Source organism: Mustelus asterias, chromosome 8 (genome assembly GCF_964213995.1).
Source record: "Mustelus asterias chromosome 8, sMusAst1.hap1.1, whole genome shotgun sequence".
NCBI lineage: Eukaryota > Metazoa > Chordata > Chondrichthyes > Carcharhiniformes > Triakidae > Mustelus > Mustelus asterias.
The window spans coordinates 9,890,840-9,908,462 of NC_135808.1; the positions used below are offsets into that span (position 1 = coordinate 9,890,840).

Here is a 17,623-nt window from a genome sequence, read left to right on the forward strand (position 1 = left end):
TTTGCTGTTTGTAATATATAAATGATTTGGAGGAAAACGTAACTGGATTGATTAGTAAGTTTGCGGACGACACAAAGGTTGGTGGATTTGCGGATAGCGATGAGGACCATCAGAGGATACAGCAGGATACAGATCAGTTGGAGACTTGGGCGGAGGGATGGCAGATGGAGTTTAATCCGGACAAATGTGAGGTAATGCATTTTGGAAGGTCTCATACAGATAGGAAATATACAGTAAATGGCAGAACCCTTAAGAGTATTGATAGGCAAAGGGATCTGGGTGTACAGGTACACAGGTCACTGAAAGTGGCAATGCAGGTGGAGATGGTAGTCAAGAAGGCATACGGCATGCTTGCCTTCATCGGCTGGGGTATTGAGTTTAAAAATTGGCAAGTCATGTTGCAGCTTTATAGAACCTTAGTTAGGCCGCACTTGGAATATAGTTTTCAATTCTGGTCGCCACACTACCAGAAGGCTTTGGAGAGGGTACAGAAAAGATTTACCAGGATGTTGCCTGGTATGGAGGGCATTAGCTATGAGGAGAGGTTGGAGAAACTTGGTTTGTTCTCACTGGAGCGACGGAGGTTGAGGGGAGACCTGATAGAAGTCTACAAGATTATCACAGGCATGGACAGAGTGGTTAGTCAGAAGCTTTTTCCCAGAGTGGAAGAGTCAATTACTAGGGGGCATAAGTTTAAGGTGCGAGGGGCAAGGTTTGAACGAGGCAGATTTTTTACACAGAGAGTAGTGGGTCTCTGCAACCTGTTGCCGGGGGAGGTAGTGGAAGCAGATACGGTAGTGACTTTTAAGTACATGTACTTGACAAGTACATGAATAGGGTGGGAATAGAAAGATATGGTCCCCGGAAGGGTAGGGGGTTTTAGTTAAGTTGGGCAGCGTGGGTCAGTGCAGGCTTGGAGGGCTGAAGGGCCTGCTCCTGTGCTATAATTTTCTTTGTTCTTTGTTCTTTAAGATATACAAGACCAGTTCAGGCCAGTGTTCTTACTTCCCAGTTTTTACTGTTTCTTCGTTCAGCATTCAGTCCTGATTCAGTGTCCACATGTGTTCCTGCAAAATGACTATGCAAGAAGCCTGCAAGAAAGCTTGGTGATGTTTTCTGCTCCCAACCCCACGGGAGAGCAGGCCAATGAACCGTGAATCAGACCAGGACAGTTCGTGTGACTTAGTCTCATGTGCCAGACAATTCATAGTCCCTCACAGCCACTGGGAAGCCTTGTTTCATTAAACAAGATTCAAAGCTAAAAGTGACAGTTGCATACATACAATTGAATATCGACATGGGGACAGACCACTCAGCCCAACCAGTGCTGTTGGCCTTCATCCTCCACACCAGCAAAGGGCTCAAGGCTGTTGCTATATCCCCTTTATCCCAGTTTCCTCTCAGTTTCAATCACTAACTCTAGTTCAACCATCCAAAGCCTCTCAACCCTCTGTGTAAAAAAAAAAGCTTTTCCCCTAAATCTCTTACATTTAATCTTTAGTTTTTGTTGGGTATGTGGAACATTTCTGGTTCCAGTCCTACTCGGGCCTGCTCCTGCATCTCTTTTTCTGTTACATTGATGACTGTATCAGTGCCTCTTCATGTTCTCATCTCGACCTGGAAAAATGTATCAATTTTGCTTTCAATTTCCACCCCTCTCCTTCACATGGTCTACCTTTGACACTTCCCTTCCTTGGCTCCTCTGTCTCCATTTCTGGGGATTGACTGTCTACCAATATTCATTACAAGTCCACTGACTCCCATATCTACCTCGACTACACCTCCTCACACCCTGCTTCCTGTAAGGGCTCCTCCCATTCTCTCAGCTTCTCCGCCTCTGCCACATCGTTTCCAATGATGCCACCTTCCAAAATGGCACTTCTGAGATGTCTGCCTTTTTCCTGAGCCGAGGTTAGCCCTCCCCGCCCCACTGTGGTTGACAGGGTACTCAACTGTGTCCAACCCAGCTCCTTCACTTCTCTCCTCACCCCTTTCCCTCCCTCCCAGAACCATGATATTGTCCTTACTTTTCACCCCACCAGCCTCCACATTTAGGGGATCATCCTCTGCCATTTCTGCCAACCCCAGCATGATGCCACCACTAAACACATCTTCCCCTCACTCCTCTGTCAGCATTTTGCTGGAAATAATCCTTCCCTGTCACCCCAATACTTCCTCCCCTTCCCGGAGCACTTTCCGTTACAATAGCAAGAGCAGTAATACCTGCCTCTTTACCTCCTCATCGTCCAAGGCCCCAAACAATTCTTTCAGATAAAGCTGTATTCCACTTGCACTTCTTTCGATTTAGTTCGCTGCTCAAACGCAGTCTCCTCTACATCGGGTAGACTAAACATGGATTGGGTGACCACTTTGCAGAACACCTTCGCTCAGTCCACAAGCATGACCAAAACCTTCCTATTGCTTGCCATTTCAACTCACCATCTTGCACTCATGCTCACATTTCCATCCTTGATCTGCTTCAGTGTTCCAGTAAAGTTTAGTGCAAAGCATCTTATCTTCCAACGAGGCACCTTACGGCCTTCTTAACATTGAGTTCAGCAACTTCAGACCATGAACTCTGTCCCCCATATTGATATTTTTTTCCAACCCCTTCCCTGCCATATCTTAGGTTTTGCTTTCCAAAAGAGCTGACCCTTGTTCTGCTACTAATATATTTAGTGACGTTATTTGATAACCTATTTAGTGACACTTATGCCACGATCAGCACCGTTAAGTGTCTTTAATACTCCCATTTACATTCCCCTTGTCTTGTATCCATAACATCTTTATCATTTAATCACCTCTGAGCTCCAACCTATCCCTCACCTATTTTGCTCCACCCCCTCTCTCCAACAGTGTAAAGCCCATCATGTTTCTACCTCTGAAGAACAGTTGTATGGACTCTGTTTCACTATTCAGATGCTGCCAGATCTGATGAGTTTTTGCAGCATTTTTTAAATTTCAGACCCACTCCATTCTGTGATTATTTTTAAACACCTGGACCAAAACAGTTTCATGACCTTATTTCGTGTAAGGAAATCAGCCCCAGGTTTTCAAATGTGTCTTCATATTTGTGTTTGCTCACTTGGGCAGCAGGCTAGTCAGTATGCTTTGTACCCTCTCTATTAGCTCAATGTCTTTCCTGTGGCATGAAGCCTGGAACTGTGTTCAGGCCCCCAGAGTGGAGATTTCAGGCCGTAGTCCCGTGGGTAGCTCTCTAGCCACTGCCAGAACGTCAAGGGTTCAACTCCCACTCTAGATCTGAGCTGACACTCCAGGGTAGTTCTGAAGAAGGCAGACTTGAACCAAAACCCCAGCTGTCACTTCAGGTGGATGTTAAAAATGCCATGGTGCAATTTCAGAGAGGGGCAGGGGAGCTTTTCCCTGATATTTTGGCCAATATTTATCTTTAAATCAACCTCCCAAAAATAGGTTCCCTGATGTCTGAGTTCATTGCTACATGTGAGGGCTTGCAGTGTACAAAATGGCTACCGCATTGCCTGGGCAACAACAGTGACCACAGTTTCAAAAAGTATTTCCTTGACTTTGGAGCAATTTGGGATGTGCTGAGGTCCTGGAAAGTGCAGTAGAAATTGCAGAAGGTTAAAGAGAGATTATTTCAATAGAGCAGTTTAAAATTATGATGGATTTTGACGAGAGTAAATAATGAGAAAGTGTGTCTGCTGGCAGGTAAACAGAGGGAACAGATGCAGAGGCACAATGAGGGTTTTTTGTTTGCACTTCAAGGCTGGAATTTCCCAGTCCTGCAACTCGCAGTGAGGCTGGCGAGCTGTTGATATCTTCATTCACATTTGCTGTTCCAGTAGATCCCGCCAGGTTTCTGTGCTCGAGAATGTGCAGCTTGAAAGCACGGTCAAGATCAAATCAGTTACATCTTCCCAAAGGTGAATTGAACAAACATTTGAGCAGGGAAAAAGAGAATTACAGAGTGATGGAAAAAGACCTGGGGTATGTGGGCCTATTATAATCCTGATCATAAAAACCTGCATGGTGTTGGCCTTTATGATTTCAGCCAACAAAAGCTTGTGTTTTTTAATTCATTTATGGGATGTGGGCACTGCTGGCTAGTCCAGCATTTTATTGCCAATCCTTAATTGTCTTTGAGAAGATGGAGGTGAGCTGCCTTCTTGAACCGCTGCAGTCCATGTGATGTAGGTACATGCACAGTGCTGTTAGGGAGGAGGTTCCAGGATTTTAACCCAGCAACAGTGAAGGAACAGCGATATATTTCCAAGTAAGAATGGTGATTGGCTTCGGGGGGGAACTTCCAGGTGGTGGTGTTCCAATGTATCTGATGCCCTTGTCCTTCTAAATGATCGTGGTCGTGAGTTTGGACGGTACTGCCTAAGGAGGCTTGGTGAATTTCTGCAGTGCATTTTGTAGATGGTACACACAGCTGTCACTGTTCGTCGATGGTGGAGGGAGTGAATGTTTGTGGAAGGGATGCGCTGTGTTGTTCTGGATGTTGCCAAACTTCTTGACTGTTGTTGAAGCTGAACCATCCAGGCAAGGGGAGAGTATTCCATCACACTCCTTAATTGTGCCTTGTGGATGGTGGATAGGCTTTGGGGAGTCAGGAAGTGAGTTACTCGCCACAGGATTCCTTGTCTCTGAGCTGCAAGTGACTTGTGTTTATATGGTAAGTCTAGTTCAGTTTCTGATCAAAGTTAACCCCCCTCAGGATGTTGATATTGGGGTATTCAGTGATGGTAATGTCATTGAATGACAAGGGGCAATGGTTAGATTCTCTCATTTTAGAGACAGTAATTGTCTGGCACTTGTGTAGCATGTATGTTACTTGTCACTTGTCAGCCCAAATCTGGATGATGTCCAGGTCTTGCTGCATTTGAACATGGACTGCTTCAGTATCTGAGGAGTTGCAAATGATGCTGAACATTGTGTAAACATCAGTGAACATGCTCATTTCTGATCCTATGATGGAAGGAAGGTCATTGACGAAGCAGCTGAAAATGGTTGGGCCTAGGACACTACCCTAAGGAACTCCTTCAGTGATGTCCTGGAACTGAATTGATTGACTTCCAACAAGCACAACCAACGTCCTTTATGCCAGCTATGACTCCAACCAGTGGAGAGTTTTCCCCGATTGCCATTGAGTCCAGTTTTTCTCGGGTTCCTTGATTCCATACTTGGTCAAATGCTGCCTTGATGTCAAGGGCAGTCACTCTCACTTCACCTCTGGAGTTCAGCTCTTTTTTTCTGGTTTTTGAACAAAGAGCTGAGTGGCCCTGGCAGAACCCAAACTGAGCATCTGTGAGTAGGTTATTACGAGGCAAATGCCATTTGATCGGGCTGTTGATGACCCCTTCCATCATTTTACTAATGATCAAGAGTGGACTGATGGGGTGATAATTAGCTGGGTTGGATTTGTCTGGCTTTTTGTATACAGGACATACCAGGGCAATTTTCCACATTGCCAGCTAGTGTTGTAGCTGTACTGGAACAACTTGGCTAGGGGCATGGCCAGTTCTGGAGCACAAGTCTTCAGAATCGTTGTCATACTATTGGGGCCCATAGCCTTTGCAGTATCTAGTGTATATGATATATGGAGTGAATCGATACAGCTGAAGACTCTCTGATGATGGGAACCTGCAGAGGAGGCCAAGGTGGATCATCCACTTGGCACTTCTGGCTGAATATTGTCACAAATGCTTCAGCCTCATCTTTTGCATATTGTATTCATATATTTTATTTGTATCTTGTATTTGCATAACAACTTAATGTCACAGAACGTGCCAAGGTGTTTCACGTAGGCGCTATCAAACAGAATATGACACTGAACCACAGAAGGAAACATTAGGGCAGGTGACCAAAGACTTGGTCAAAGAGGTAGTTTTTAAAGAATGTCTTAAAGAAGGAAAATGAGGTATAGAGGCAGAGAGATTTAGGGAGGGAATTCCAGAGCTTGGGGCCTGCACACCAGAAGGCATGGCCAACTGTGGTGGAAGACTTAGAATTTGGAATGCAAAGGAAGCCAGAATTAGAGGAGAACAGATACCTTGGAGGGTCGGAGGAGATGACAGAGGTCGGGAATGGTGAGACCATGAAGGGGTTTGAAAAGAAGGGTGAAAATTTTAAAGTCAAGGTGACCAGGAACCAATATAGGTTACAAAGCAGAAGGGCTAACACAGGGATGCAAATACGGCCAATAAAATGGAGCTGGGTCTGTTTTTCAAGAGTGCATTATAGTTGAAAATCAGTGAATGAATGATTGAGTGAGACTTGCCTGCTGTAAAAGGTTTCAGTGAACCGTCATTGTCTGGACAATGACTACTAAAGCTGTCTCTTGGCTCCCTTCTCGTTTCATCATTGGTGCCATTCCCTCTTTCTTTATTCCAGAACTCGTCTGATGCAGAGCTTTAAGGAGTCGCACTCCCATGAGTCGTTGCTGAGCCCCAGTAGCGCGGCAGAAGCGCTGGAGCTCAGCATTGACGAGGATGCCATCATCAAGCCAGTGCACAGCAGCATTCTGGGACAAGAGTTCTGCTTTGAGGTAAGGGGTCTGCCTGGTCACCTTTTGGACAGGAGTCACTTTTCCAATGCTATTCTGCGAGTATCTTGCGGCATTCATGTCCTGCAACTCAGACCAATTTGCATGATCATCTGGCAGATTTCATCACTCTCTGGGTGTCTTCGAGTACAGGGCACTGTCTGGATAGTTAACTAGTCAATTTGTGGGTTGTTTTGTTGCTCAGATCAAGGGTGGGGATCAGAGAGGGGATAGAGATAGGGTCGGGGTCATGGATGGTTATGAGTGAGGGAGGACGGAAAGAAATGTAGTGGGGGGAGGAATAAAAATGGATGTCGGGTAGAGTTTGGAGGCTGTGATCTGAATGGGAAGGAGCAGGGTATGGTGGTTGGGAGTTGGTGTGTTGGGGCCAGGATAGAGGATGACAGTAAAGTGGTATGAGGGGAAAATGGGGTAGAGTTGGGTAGGGACCAGTGATGATGGGTGCAGGTAGTGTAGGGACAGGAATGAGGGCTACGGATGGATGGAGGGTTGAATGGGTGGGGTTGGTGGATGGGGTTGGGTTTGAAGATGAAGGCTAGGAACAGGCTGGGGTTGGAAGTGAACTTGGGTTAGGATAGGGAAGAATGGTGAGGGTCGGGGTGAGAGTAGAGGCATGGGATGGGGATAGTAATGAAATTCGGGCGGGTGTTTGGACAAGTAGTGAACGGGGGTTCAATATTATATATTTATATTCCATATAGAAACCATCTGGACGCCTCGATCAAATTCCAGTCTGTAATTCACTCCCAGGTATCCATTATTCTTTATATAAACCATCTGAACCCCTCAATTAGATTCCAATCTGTAACCTACTCCTAGGATCCATTATTCTATATATAAACCATCTGAACCCCTCGATAAGGTTTCAGTCTGTAACTCACTCCCAGGTATCTATTATTCTATATATAAACCATCCGAACCCCTCGATTAGATTCCAGTCTGTAACTCACTCCCAGGTATCCATTATTCTATATATAAACCATCTGAACTCCTCGATTAGATTCCAGTCTGTAACTCACTCCCAGGTATCCATTATTCTATATATAAACCATCTGAACTCCTCGATTAGATTCCAGTCTGTAACTCACTCCCAGGTATCCATTATTCTATATATAAACCATCTGAACTCCTCGATTAGATTCCAGTCTGTAACTCACTCCCAGGTATCCGTTATTCTATATATAAACCATCTGAACCCCTTGATTAAATTCCAGTCTGTAACTTGCTCCCAGGTATCCATTATTCTAGACATAAACAATTACCTGGTTACTGAATTATCTGTAGTGGAAACTGTTTCCCTTCATTTAGTTAATCAAATGCCTTCAAATGTTTGTGCGCCTTGATCAAAGGTCCCTGTTCCCCACTGTTCTAAGTCAATCAACCAGTTTGCCTAGCATCTCCATGTAGATGTAGTCTTTATGGTACCATTCTAGTAAATCAATCACTCTCTCCTCTCTCTCTGCTCCCCTCTCCTCATTTCCCTCTCTCTCTCTCTGGCTATCTCTCTGCATGTATATACCCACTATCTTGCTAGCATGACGTCACTGGATTGAATTAAGGTATAAATAGCAAAGTGGAGCTGGAAGCTGTCTAAACCTTGGCTTTCATTTATCGCAAGGCTGTAGTAGTAATTGTGAATAAATTATGAGTTTAACATGTCTTCCATCCTCAAGGGACTTTTTATTTTAATTTGGGAGTTGAATTAATTATTCTGAAAGTATGCATAATTTAGAGAGCTTGATGTGAGATTTTACTGTGCGTTTGTAGTTCTCTAATGAGAGGAGAGTCCAGGGGAATATCCTCTTTTATGCACTCTCCATTTTACACAGACATTAAATAACACACTCTTGGAGCATTCTATTGGTGTTCTTTGGAGCTGTATTTTTATGCTGTCACAGAAAACTTTGCTTTGGGTCTCCGCTCTTCAAACCTCTTCGGGGAGCAACCAGGGGTTAGGAAATGTTTGCATTTTTGTGAATTGCTTGCATCCAAATGAATCATAGGATCTAAACAGCACTTGCAGCTGGTGTTCAACCATAGATCTCTCTTCAGAGCGTCAATTAGATTCCAGTTTTGAAGGATGCATAACCGAGGTACAGTGGCCATGACGGGGAGATGCCGGCGTTGGACTGGGGTGGGCACAGTAAGAAGCCTCACAACACCAGGATAAAGTCCAAGAGGCTTATTTGGAATCATGAGCTTTTGGAGTGCTGCTCCTTCATCAGGTGAGTGGAGCAAGTTCACAAATACGGCATATATAGGCAAAGACACAATTGCAACTTAATTATAGATTGACGGGATCTTGTTTGTTTTCTTACATCTTTGTAGAAACTTGATGTCTGTGCCGATATTATCTTGAAATTGTGTCTTTGTCTATATATGCCATGTTTGTGAACCTACCTTCACTCACCTGATGAAGGAGCAGCGCTCTGAAAGCTCATGACTCCAAATAAACCTGTTGGATTTTAACCTGGTGTTGTGTGACTTCTTATTGAGATGGGATAGCGAGGACAGCAGAAGAAAAATAGGAAAGCAAAAAAGGCTTCTTAATTTTCTAATTCGATGATTCTCAGCTGTCGGTCAAGCAGCCTTTATCTCCAATGAAAAATAGACAAAACTCTTTCCCAAAAGTAAATCCTTAGGATCTCACTCCTTGGTTTTGCTTGTAGCAGTGTCTGGAAAATTGTTTAATCCATGGATACACTAGCACAATCCTGGAGAGCTGGCAAAGCGAAGGGAACAGGAAGAGGCCAATCAGCCTCCTGAGCCTGGACCGCCACTCAGTGATGTCATAGCTGACCTGTGCCTCAATTCCATTCGCCTGCTATTGTTCTGTATTTCACCCAACAGAAATCTTAGTGAAATCAGTGTTGGAAGTGCCATCCAAAAAAATTGCACTTCTAACAGCACAGCTCTCCCTCTGTACTCAGTGGCTGGTCTGACTTACGTGACGGAGTCTCTGGAGGGACTGGCAGTGGGTTGGAGATAGTTGAGAGGATGCTTTTTTTCCTGAATCTTTGGCCAATTCTTTGATGGCCACTGCAGCTCTTGGTATAGCCAGCTCCTGGTACAGCTCCTGGTATAGCCAGTGCCCATTTGCTCTCCTATGTACTGATGACTTCTGTTCTTTTTTAAATGGCAGGTGACTACTCCCTCTGGCACAAAATGTTTTGCCTGTAGGTCAGGGGCTGAACGAGATAAGTGGATTGAGAATTTGCAGCGGGCAGTGAAGCCAAACAAGGTATTAAATTTATATCAGATTATGTGTGCAGTGTCAGAAAGTGTATACACAGACCATGAAACTATCATTAATTGTTGTTTTAAAAAATCCATCCATCTCACTAATGTCCTTAAGGAAGGAAATCTGCCGCCCTTACCTGGTCTGGCCTACATTTGACTCTTAACTGCCTCCTGAAATGGCCGAGCAAGCCACTCAGTTCAAGAGAAATTAGGGATGGGTAACAAATGCTGCGGACCCCTGAGATGCCCACATCCTGAGAGAGCTTTAAAAAAACAATATGTTGGCCAGCTCAACATGGTAGATAGGGTGCAGAGCTACAGCCAATTTAAATCAGGATCTCTATCATGTGATCCTCAGATCTCCACTCTGCAGTTCTTTAGCTATTATTCAATCATTGCCTTTTAATATTTAACAAATATACTCTTCCCCTAATGGCCATGAATGACAATATGAACTCACATTTAAACAGTGCCTTTCACAACCCAAGGACACTCCAAAATGCTTCCTGCTTGTACCGCTTCCAGGATTCTCCTGGCTCCTCTTACCTCCCTCATTCTGCTAATTGCCACCCCTGCCCTATAGTCTTCCAGCCTCAGCCTTTTCCCCTCCCTCCTTCTCTTCCTCAGCACCTGCCCCCTCCTCTCACTGTGCTCCCCACCACCTTCACTTCAGAATTTCCTTTTGCACCATGCTTCGAGCATCAGGATGAGGCACTCCTTCTGGTCAGATTTTTGCCAGATTAAATTTATATTTGTCACCAATGGTCCATGCAGGATTGTGTTGCATTTGTAAAAGTCGGGCATACTTCACGTCCTCTGCCGCATGTGGGAAATCGGCAATATCATCCCCCAGTCTCAGGCAGAGTGAAATCTATAAATGTTCCGGCAGCGAAGACGGCTCGCTTCCAGTCTCTCCGATGTCTACAGTATTTTGCGTGTCTCGCCCGAACCGGTTGCGGGGGCGGTACCTTCGGCAGGACTTGATGTTCCTGCCAGCGGGAAAATCCTGTCAAGTGTCTCTTCTGCAATTCAGTTAGACTTTAGTCACCCAGAAAGCAGGATGCACCTACCCAGTTTTACTCTCCATTGGATTCTCTCCCTTTTTCTTTTCCCGTCTTCATCTCGTTTTCTCTCTCTCACTCACTCACTCTCTGTCCATAGAATTGAATCATAGAATCCCTACAGTGCAGAAGGAGGCCATTTGGCCCATCAGGTCTGCACCAACTCTCTGAAAGAGCATCTTACCCAGGCCCTCCCATAACCCTGTGCATTTACAATGAACACTGAGGGGCAATTTAGGGCGGCCAATCCACCTACTCTGCACATTTTTCAACCGTGGAAGGAAACTGGATCATCCGGAGAAAACCCACATAGACACGGGGAGAACATGCCAACTCCACACAGTCACCCAAGGCCAGAATCAAATCCAGGTCTCTGTTGCTGTTAGGCAGCAATGCTAACCACTGTGCCACTGTACTGCTTTTCTTCCTTGCCTGCGCTCCCTTTTTCTCCTTCTGTATCATTCCGGTGAAATACCTGGAGACATCCTATTCTGGTAAAGACATTAGATATATGTAAGTCATTGTGGTTGTATTTTTTGTGAGGTTTTATCTGTTGATGTTATTGGTGAGCTCATGCTGCAAAATCACTCCATGTGCTCCTTCAATTCTAGACTTTGTCATGGAACACTGAATCAAATTCTCAGAGTTCAGAGGTGCACATATCTGTCAGTTCAGAACCAGTTAGAGTTTGTTTTACCAAATGAAAAAAGAGTTTGGTGTGTATTTTAAATAAAACTCCATTTCTCTCTCTAACCCCTACAAAGGCCCAACGTTGTGGATGACCTTTCACCAGCATCCTGAGATTGATCCACGCTCCACCTCCCCCGCCCCACTCTCGCCTGCAACCCCCACACCCCTGCCCCTCCCTCACCCCACAATGCCCCATTATCTCCCATTGGTGTAGAGGTGACAAAATGGCTTCAGTCTAATGTTGGTTGGAGATCATTGTCTCTGTCTCAGTTCCTCTGCTAATTGGAGATAATTGTGACCGAACTGGGCAGGCTGGAAAAGCAGGATCAGGTCACTCCAAAGGAGAGTAAAATTGGGCTAGAGTCAGACCCTCCACTTGACCTGATGGCCCCTAACCCTGACTTCCCTCCTGATTTGTGACACCTAACCTGGACCTTCCTCCTGACATACTGACCCCTGGGTCAGACCCTCCTACTAACCTGGTGACCTCCTAACCCTCGTTCCCTCCTGACCTGGTGACTCCCTGACTCCAGACCTTCTCCAGGATCTGGTGACCCCTGACCAGACCCTCTTTCAGATAGGACAATCTGGCTCAAACCTTCTTGCTAACCTGGTGACCCTGATCCTCTTCCTGGCAGAGTGGTCCTGCCTCAAAATTTTCTGCTGGTCTGGTGACCACAGATCCTGTCTGGGACCTGGTGACCCCTGACCCACAAGTGTGATGGATGATAAAATCCTCCGTTTTAGGTTGTTGGCCTGTTCCTGAAATAATAATCCTGGCTCAAACATTCCTCTTGACCTGGTAACCCCTGACCCCAAACCCTCTCTGTGACTTGGTGACCCTGACCCTAACCCTGTTCCTGAAAGAATAATCCTGGCTCAAACCTTCCTCTTGACCTGGTAACCCCTGACCCCAAACCCTCTCTGGGACTTGGTGACCCTTGACCCCAACCCTGTTCCTGAAAGAGTAATCCTGGCTCAAACCTTCCTCTTGACCTGTTGACCCCAACCCAGAATCTAACCATCTTCCCCCACCTCCTTGTCCCTACAACAGGATAACAGCCGACGCGTTGACAATGTCTTGAAGCTCTGGATCATCGAGGGCAAGGATCTGCCACCCAAGAAGCGCTACTATTGCGAGCTGTGCCTGGATGAGATGCTGTATGCTCGGACAACCAGCAAGGTGAAGACAGACAACGTCTTCTGGGGAGAACACTTTGAGTTCAACAACCTGCCGGCCGTGCGCAATATCCGCATCCACCTGTACAAGGACACAGACAAGAAGAAGAAGAAAGACAAGAGCAACTATGTGGGGCTGGTCAATATCCCCATCAGCAGCGTGGCCAGCCGCCAGTTTGTGGAGCAATGGTACCCGGTTAGCCAGCCCAGTTCCAGCCGAGGAAAAGCGGGTGGCCCCACCATCCGCATCAAGTCCCGCTACCAGACCATGAACATCCTGCCCATGGAGCTGTACAAAGAGTTTGCTGAGTATGTCACCAACAATTACAAGATGCTCTGTGCGGTGCTGGAGCCCGTGTTGGGTGTCAAGAACAAAGAGGAGGTGGCGTGCGCACTGGTGCATATCCTGCAGAGCACGGGCAAGGCAAAGGTAAGCTAACACCAGCCTGGCTGCTAACCTGGAGGTGTAGAACCAGACCCCTGAGGTGGCAGAGGGCTTCCTCTCCAAGGTATGTTCTTTTCTCACTGCTGCATTGCCATTACACATTAAGGAGGAATAGAATCCTTTGAATAGGAAAAAGCAAAGCATCCACAGCACCACTGTGGCAGCCAATGAGTTGGAGCAAAGTGAGGCCTACAAAGTGAGGCTTGTAGTAAACAGTCTATATTACAACAGTGTCTATTTACTCATCAGCCCAAGTCAATTTAAACAGTGCTTTAAAGCAGTCTACAGACCCTATTCAAAACAAGATTCTCCACCAATTACAGCATACAGGACTCACGACTGAAGCTGCAATAGTATTTCCTGAATAAAGCAGGATAATTTTGTTTTAAATTCATTTACAGGATGTGGGTGTCGCTTGCTGGACCAGCATTTATTGCCCATCCCTAATTTCTCCAGCATAATGCTGTGAAGGGAGGATAGTTACATGTTAGAGATTATGTACATAAAGCCAAACTCAGTGCGGTCTCGGTGTGATTGTAGGGCAAATTATCCAATCGTTTCTACTCTGGCTGAAAACATTAGTGTCACTATAACAACATGAGCAATAGAAGCTGGTGCAGGTTTTGTTTCACTTTGAGATTACTCCACACGGGTACATCAGCTAGATCATGGCTGACGTACCTCAACTCCACACCATTCCCATATCTTTTAATTCCTTTAGTACTCAAAAATACGTTAGCCCCTTTCTCTGAAACATTCTCAATGGCTGAGCATTCACAACTCTCTGGAGGTAGGGAATTCCAAAGATTTCTGTGAAGAAATTTCTCCTCTTCTCGGTTCTAAATGGCTGATGCCTTATTCTGAGACTGTGTCTTCTTGTCCCAACCAAGGACAATCTCGGGACAACTGCTGAACATCTATTCAGCATACAGCTCCTTAACAGTTTCATGTTTCAATGAAATCGCCTCGCAGTACTCTAGATTTAGGACATGCCCCATTTCTAACGAACATCTAATGTTGCTCTCACTCTCAAGCATATCCTTCTCTCCTAAAGAGACCAAAACTGCACACAGTACTCCCAGCTGTAGGCTCACCAGTATCCTGGTGAGATTCTTTTACTTTTATACTCCGGTCTCTTTTATAACAAAAGCTAACATTTGTCAAGTTGCTGAGACAAGGCTTTTGGCCCAGCAATCTCACTGCTCCTATGACACAGAGCAGGCACAGTTCTGCCTACCCAGCTGGGGTGGGAAGGAATGCATGAGGGATGTAGTGGTTCAGATGTTGAGAGATCACCCTTTCCCCATCAACCCATGTCGATGAGGGAACTTGTGAGCTTGGGACTCACAGTTCACGATATACTCTTTTGATTTACAGCAACAATGTGGAGCAGAATTTTCTCCGACAGCCTCTTGAAAGCAAAGAATATGTATGTACATCGTACTTGTCCAAACCTCAGAATGTTCTGAAATGCTTATCAACCAATGAAATACATATGAAGTATAGTCACTGCAATGGAAGCACAGCAGCCAGTTGTGCTTAGAAAACTCCAATGAACTGCAGTGTGATGGATGATAAAATCCTCTGTTTTAGGTTATTGGCATGTAGGGTAGGGCATGGAGAGAATGCCTGTCTGCTGGGACCATCCAGCCACAACATGAATTTAGACAGTCTCCATCTGGTTCCAAATGGACCAGCAATGCATATCAGACCCTGATTCAACATCACTAAGCAATCTCACACAGACTGGCCAAGGGAAAGGGAAATTTCACACCAGTGTTGACAGCATTTGATAAGGTGCCACATCAAAGGTTATGCTGAAAACAAAAGCTCATGGTGTAGGGGGTAACATATTGGCATGGATTGATGATTGGCTGGCTAACAAATAGAGAGTGAATGGCCCCTTTTCTGGTTGGCGGGATGTGATGAGTGGTGTGCCGCAGGGATCAGTGCTAGGGCCTCAACTGTTTATAATTTATATAAATGACGCGGATGAAGGGTCAGAAGGTATTGTTGCTAAATTTACTGATGACACAAAGAGAGGTAGGAAAGTAAATTGTGAAGGGGACATAAGGAGGCTATAAAGGGACACAGATTAAGTGAGTGGGCAGAAGTCTGGCAAATGGAGTATAATGTGGGCAAATGTGAAATTGTACATTTTAGCAGGGAGATTAAAAAAGCATATTATCTAAATGGTGAGAGATTGGAGATTTTGAGATGCAGAGAGATCTGGGTGTCCTCGTGTATGAATCACAAAAGGTTAGTATATAGCTACAGAAAGTAATTAAGAAAGCTAATGGAATGTTATCATTTATTGTAAAGGGAATTGATTACAACAGTAGAAAGGTTCTGTTTCAGTTACACAGGTCATTGGTGAGACCATATCTGGAGTATTGTGTACAGTATTGGTCTCCTTATTTAAGGAAAGATGCAAGTGCATTAGAAGAAGTTCAGAGGTTTTTACTAAACTTATAGCAGGAATGGGTGGGTTGTTTTATGAGGAAAGGTTGGACAGGCTAGGCTTGTATCCTCTGGAGTTTAGAAGAGTAAGAGGCAACTTGATTGAAACCTTTAAGATCCTAACAGATTTGACAAGGTGGATGTGAACAAGATGTTTCCTCTTGCGGGAGAATCTAGAACGAAGGGGTCACTGTTTAAAAATAAGGGGTCACCCATTTAAGACAGATGAGGAGAATTTTTTTTCTGAGTCCATGGAACTCTTCCTCAAAAGCCAGTGAAAGCAGAATCATTGAATACTTTTAAGACAGAGAGATAGACAGATTCTTGATTAATAAGGGGGTGAAAGGTTATTGAGAGTAGGCAGGAATATGGGGTGACGTTACAATCAGATCAGCCATGATCTTATGAATAGCAGAGCAGGCTCAAGGGCCCAGTGGCCTATTCCTGCTCCTAAGTCGTATGTTCAAAGAACAAAGACAATTCAGCACAGGAACAGGCCCTTCGGCCCTCGAAGCCTGCACCGACCATGCTACCTGACTGAACTAAAACCCCCTACCCTTCCGGGGACCTTATCCGTCCATTCCCATCCTATTCATATATTTGTCAAGATGCCCCTTAAAACTTCCTATCGTATCTGCTTCCACTACTTCCCCCGGCAGCAAATTCCAGGCACCCACCACCCTCTATGTAAAAAAAAACTTGCCTCGTACATCTCCTTTAAACTATGCCCCCCAGTAATTGACTCTTCCATCCTGGGGGAAAAAGCTTCTGACTATCCACTCTGTCCATGCCCCTCATAATCTTGTAGACTTCTATCAGGTCGCCCCTCAACCTCCATCCTTCCAGTGTGAACAAACCAAGTTTCTCCAACCTCTCCTCATAGCTAATGCCCTCCATACCAGGCAACATCCTGGTAAATCTTTTCTGTACCCTCTCCAAAGCCTCCACATCCTTCTGGAAGTGTGGCGACCAGAATTGAACACTCTATTCCGAACTAAGGTTCTAAAAGCTGCAACATAACTTGCCAATTTTTAAACTCAATGCCCCGGCCGATGAAGGCAAGCATGCCGTATGTCTTCTTGACTACCTTCTCACCTGTGTTGCCAGTGACCTGTGTACCTGTACACCCAGACCCCTCTGCCTATCAATACACTTAAGGGTTCTGCCATTTACTGCATATTTCCAATCTGCATTAGACCTTCCACAATGCATTACCTCACATTTTTCCGGATTAAACTCTGTCTGCCGTCTCTCCGCCCAAGCCTCCAACCGATCTATAACCTGCTGTATCTTCTGACGGTCCTCATTGCTATCCGCAAATCCACCAACCTTTGTGTCGTTCGCAAACTTACTAACCAAACCAGTTACATTTTCCTCTAAATCATTTATATATATTACAAACAGCAAAGGTCCCAGCTCTGATCCCTGAAGAATGCCACTTGTCACAGCCCTCCATTCAGAAACGCACCCTTCCACTGCTACCCTCTGTCTTCTATGACTGAGCCAGTTCAGTATCCACCTTGCCAACTCACTTCTGATCCCATGCGACTTCATCTTCTGCACCAGTCTGCCATGAGGGACCTTGTCAAAGCCCTTACTGAAGTCCACGTGGACAACATCCACTGCCCTACCCTCATCAATCATCTTCATCACTTCCTCGAAAAACTCGATCAAGTTAATGAGACATGGCCTCCCCTTCACAAAACCATGTTGCCTCTCGCTAATATGTCCACTTATTTCCAAGTGGGAGTAAATCCAGTCTCGAAGAATCCTCTCCGATAATTTCCTTACGACTGATGTAAGGCTCACCGGCCTGTAATTACCTGGATTATTCTTGCTACCCTTTTTAAACAAAGGAACAACAGTGGCTATTCTCCAATCCTCTGGGACCTCCCCTGTAGCCAGAGAGGATACAAAGGTTTTTCTCAATGTTAATGTTTCTCAAGAACCCCAATACCACCACATTTTTGATTTCAACATGACAAACTATCTACACGT

General features: G+C 45.2%; 1 protein-coding gene across 3 annotated transcripts in view; it reads left to right on the forward strand.

Annotated features, from left to right (window-relative positions):
• Window positions 1-17,623, forward strand: part of LOC144496840 (ras/Rap GTPase-activating protein SynGAP-like) — a 770,844-nt gene that overhangs the window by 673,840 nt on the left and 79,381 nt on the right. For all 3 annotated transcript variants that reach the window (XM_078217405.1, XM_078217406.1, XM_078217407.1), the window contains 3 exons: window positions 6,379-6,532; window positions 9,693-9,791; window positions 12,596-13,150. In XM_078217405.1, the coding sequence (XP_078073531.1) occupies window positions 6,379-6,532; window positions 9,693-9,791; window positions 12,596-13,150 (808 nt within the window). The remainder of the gene's footprint in view (window positions 1-6,378; window positions 6,533-9,692; window positions 9,792-12,595; window positions 13,151-17,623) is intronic.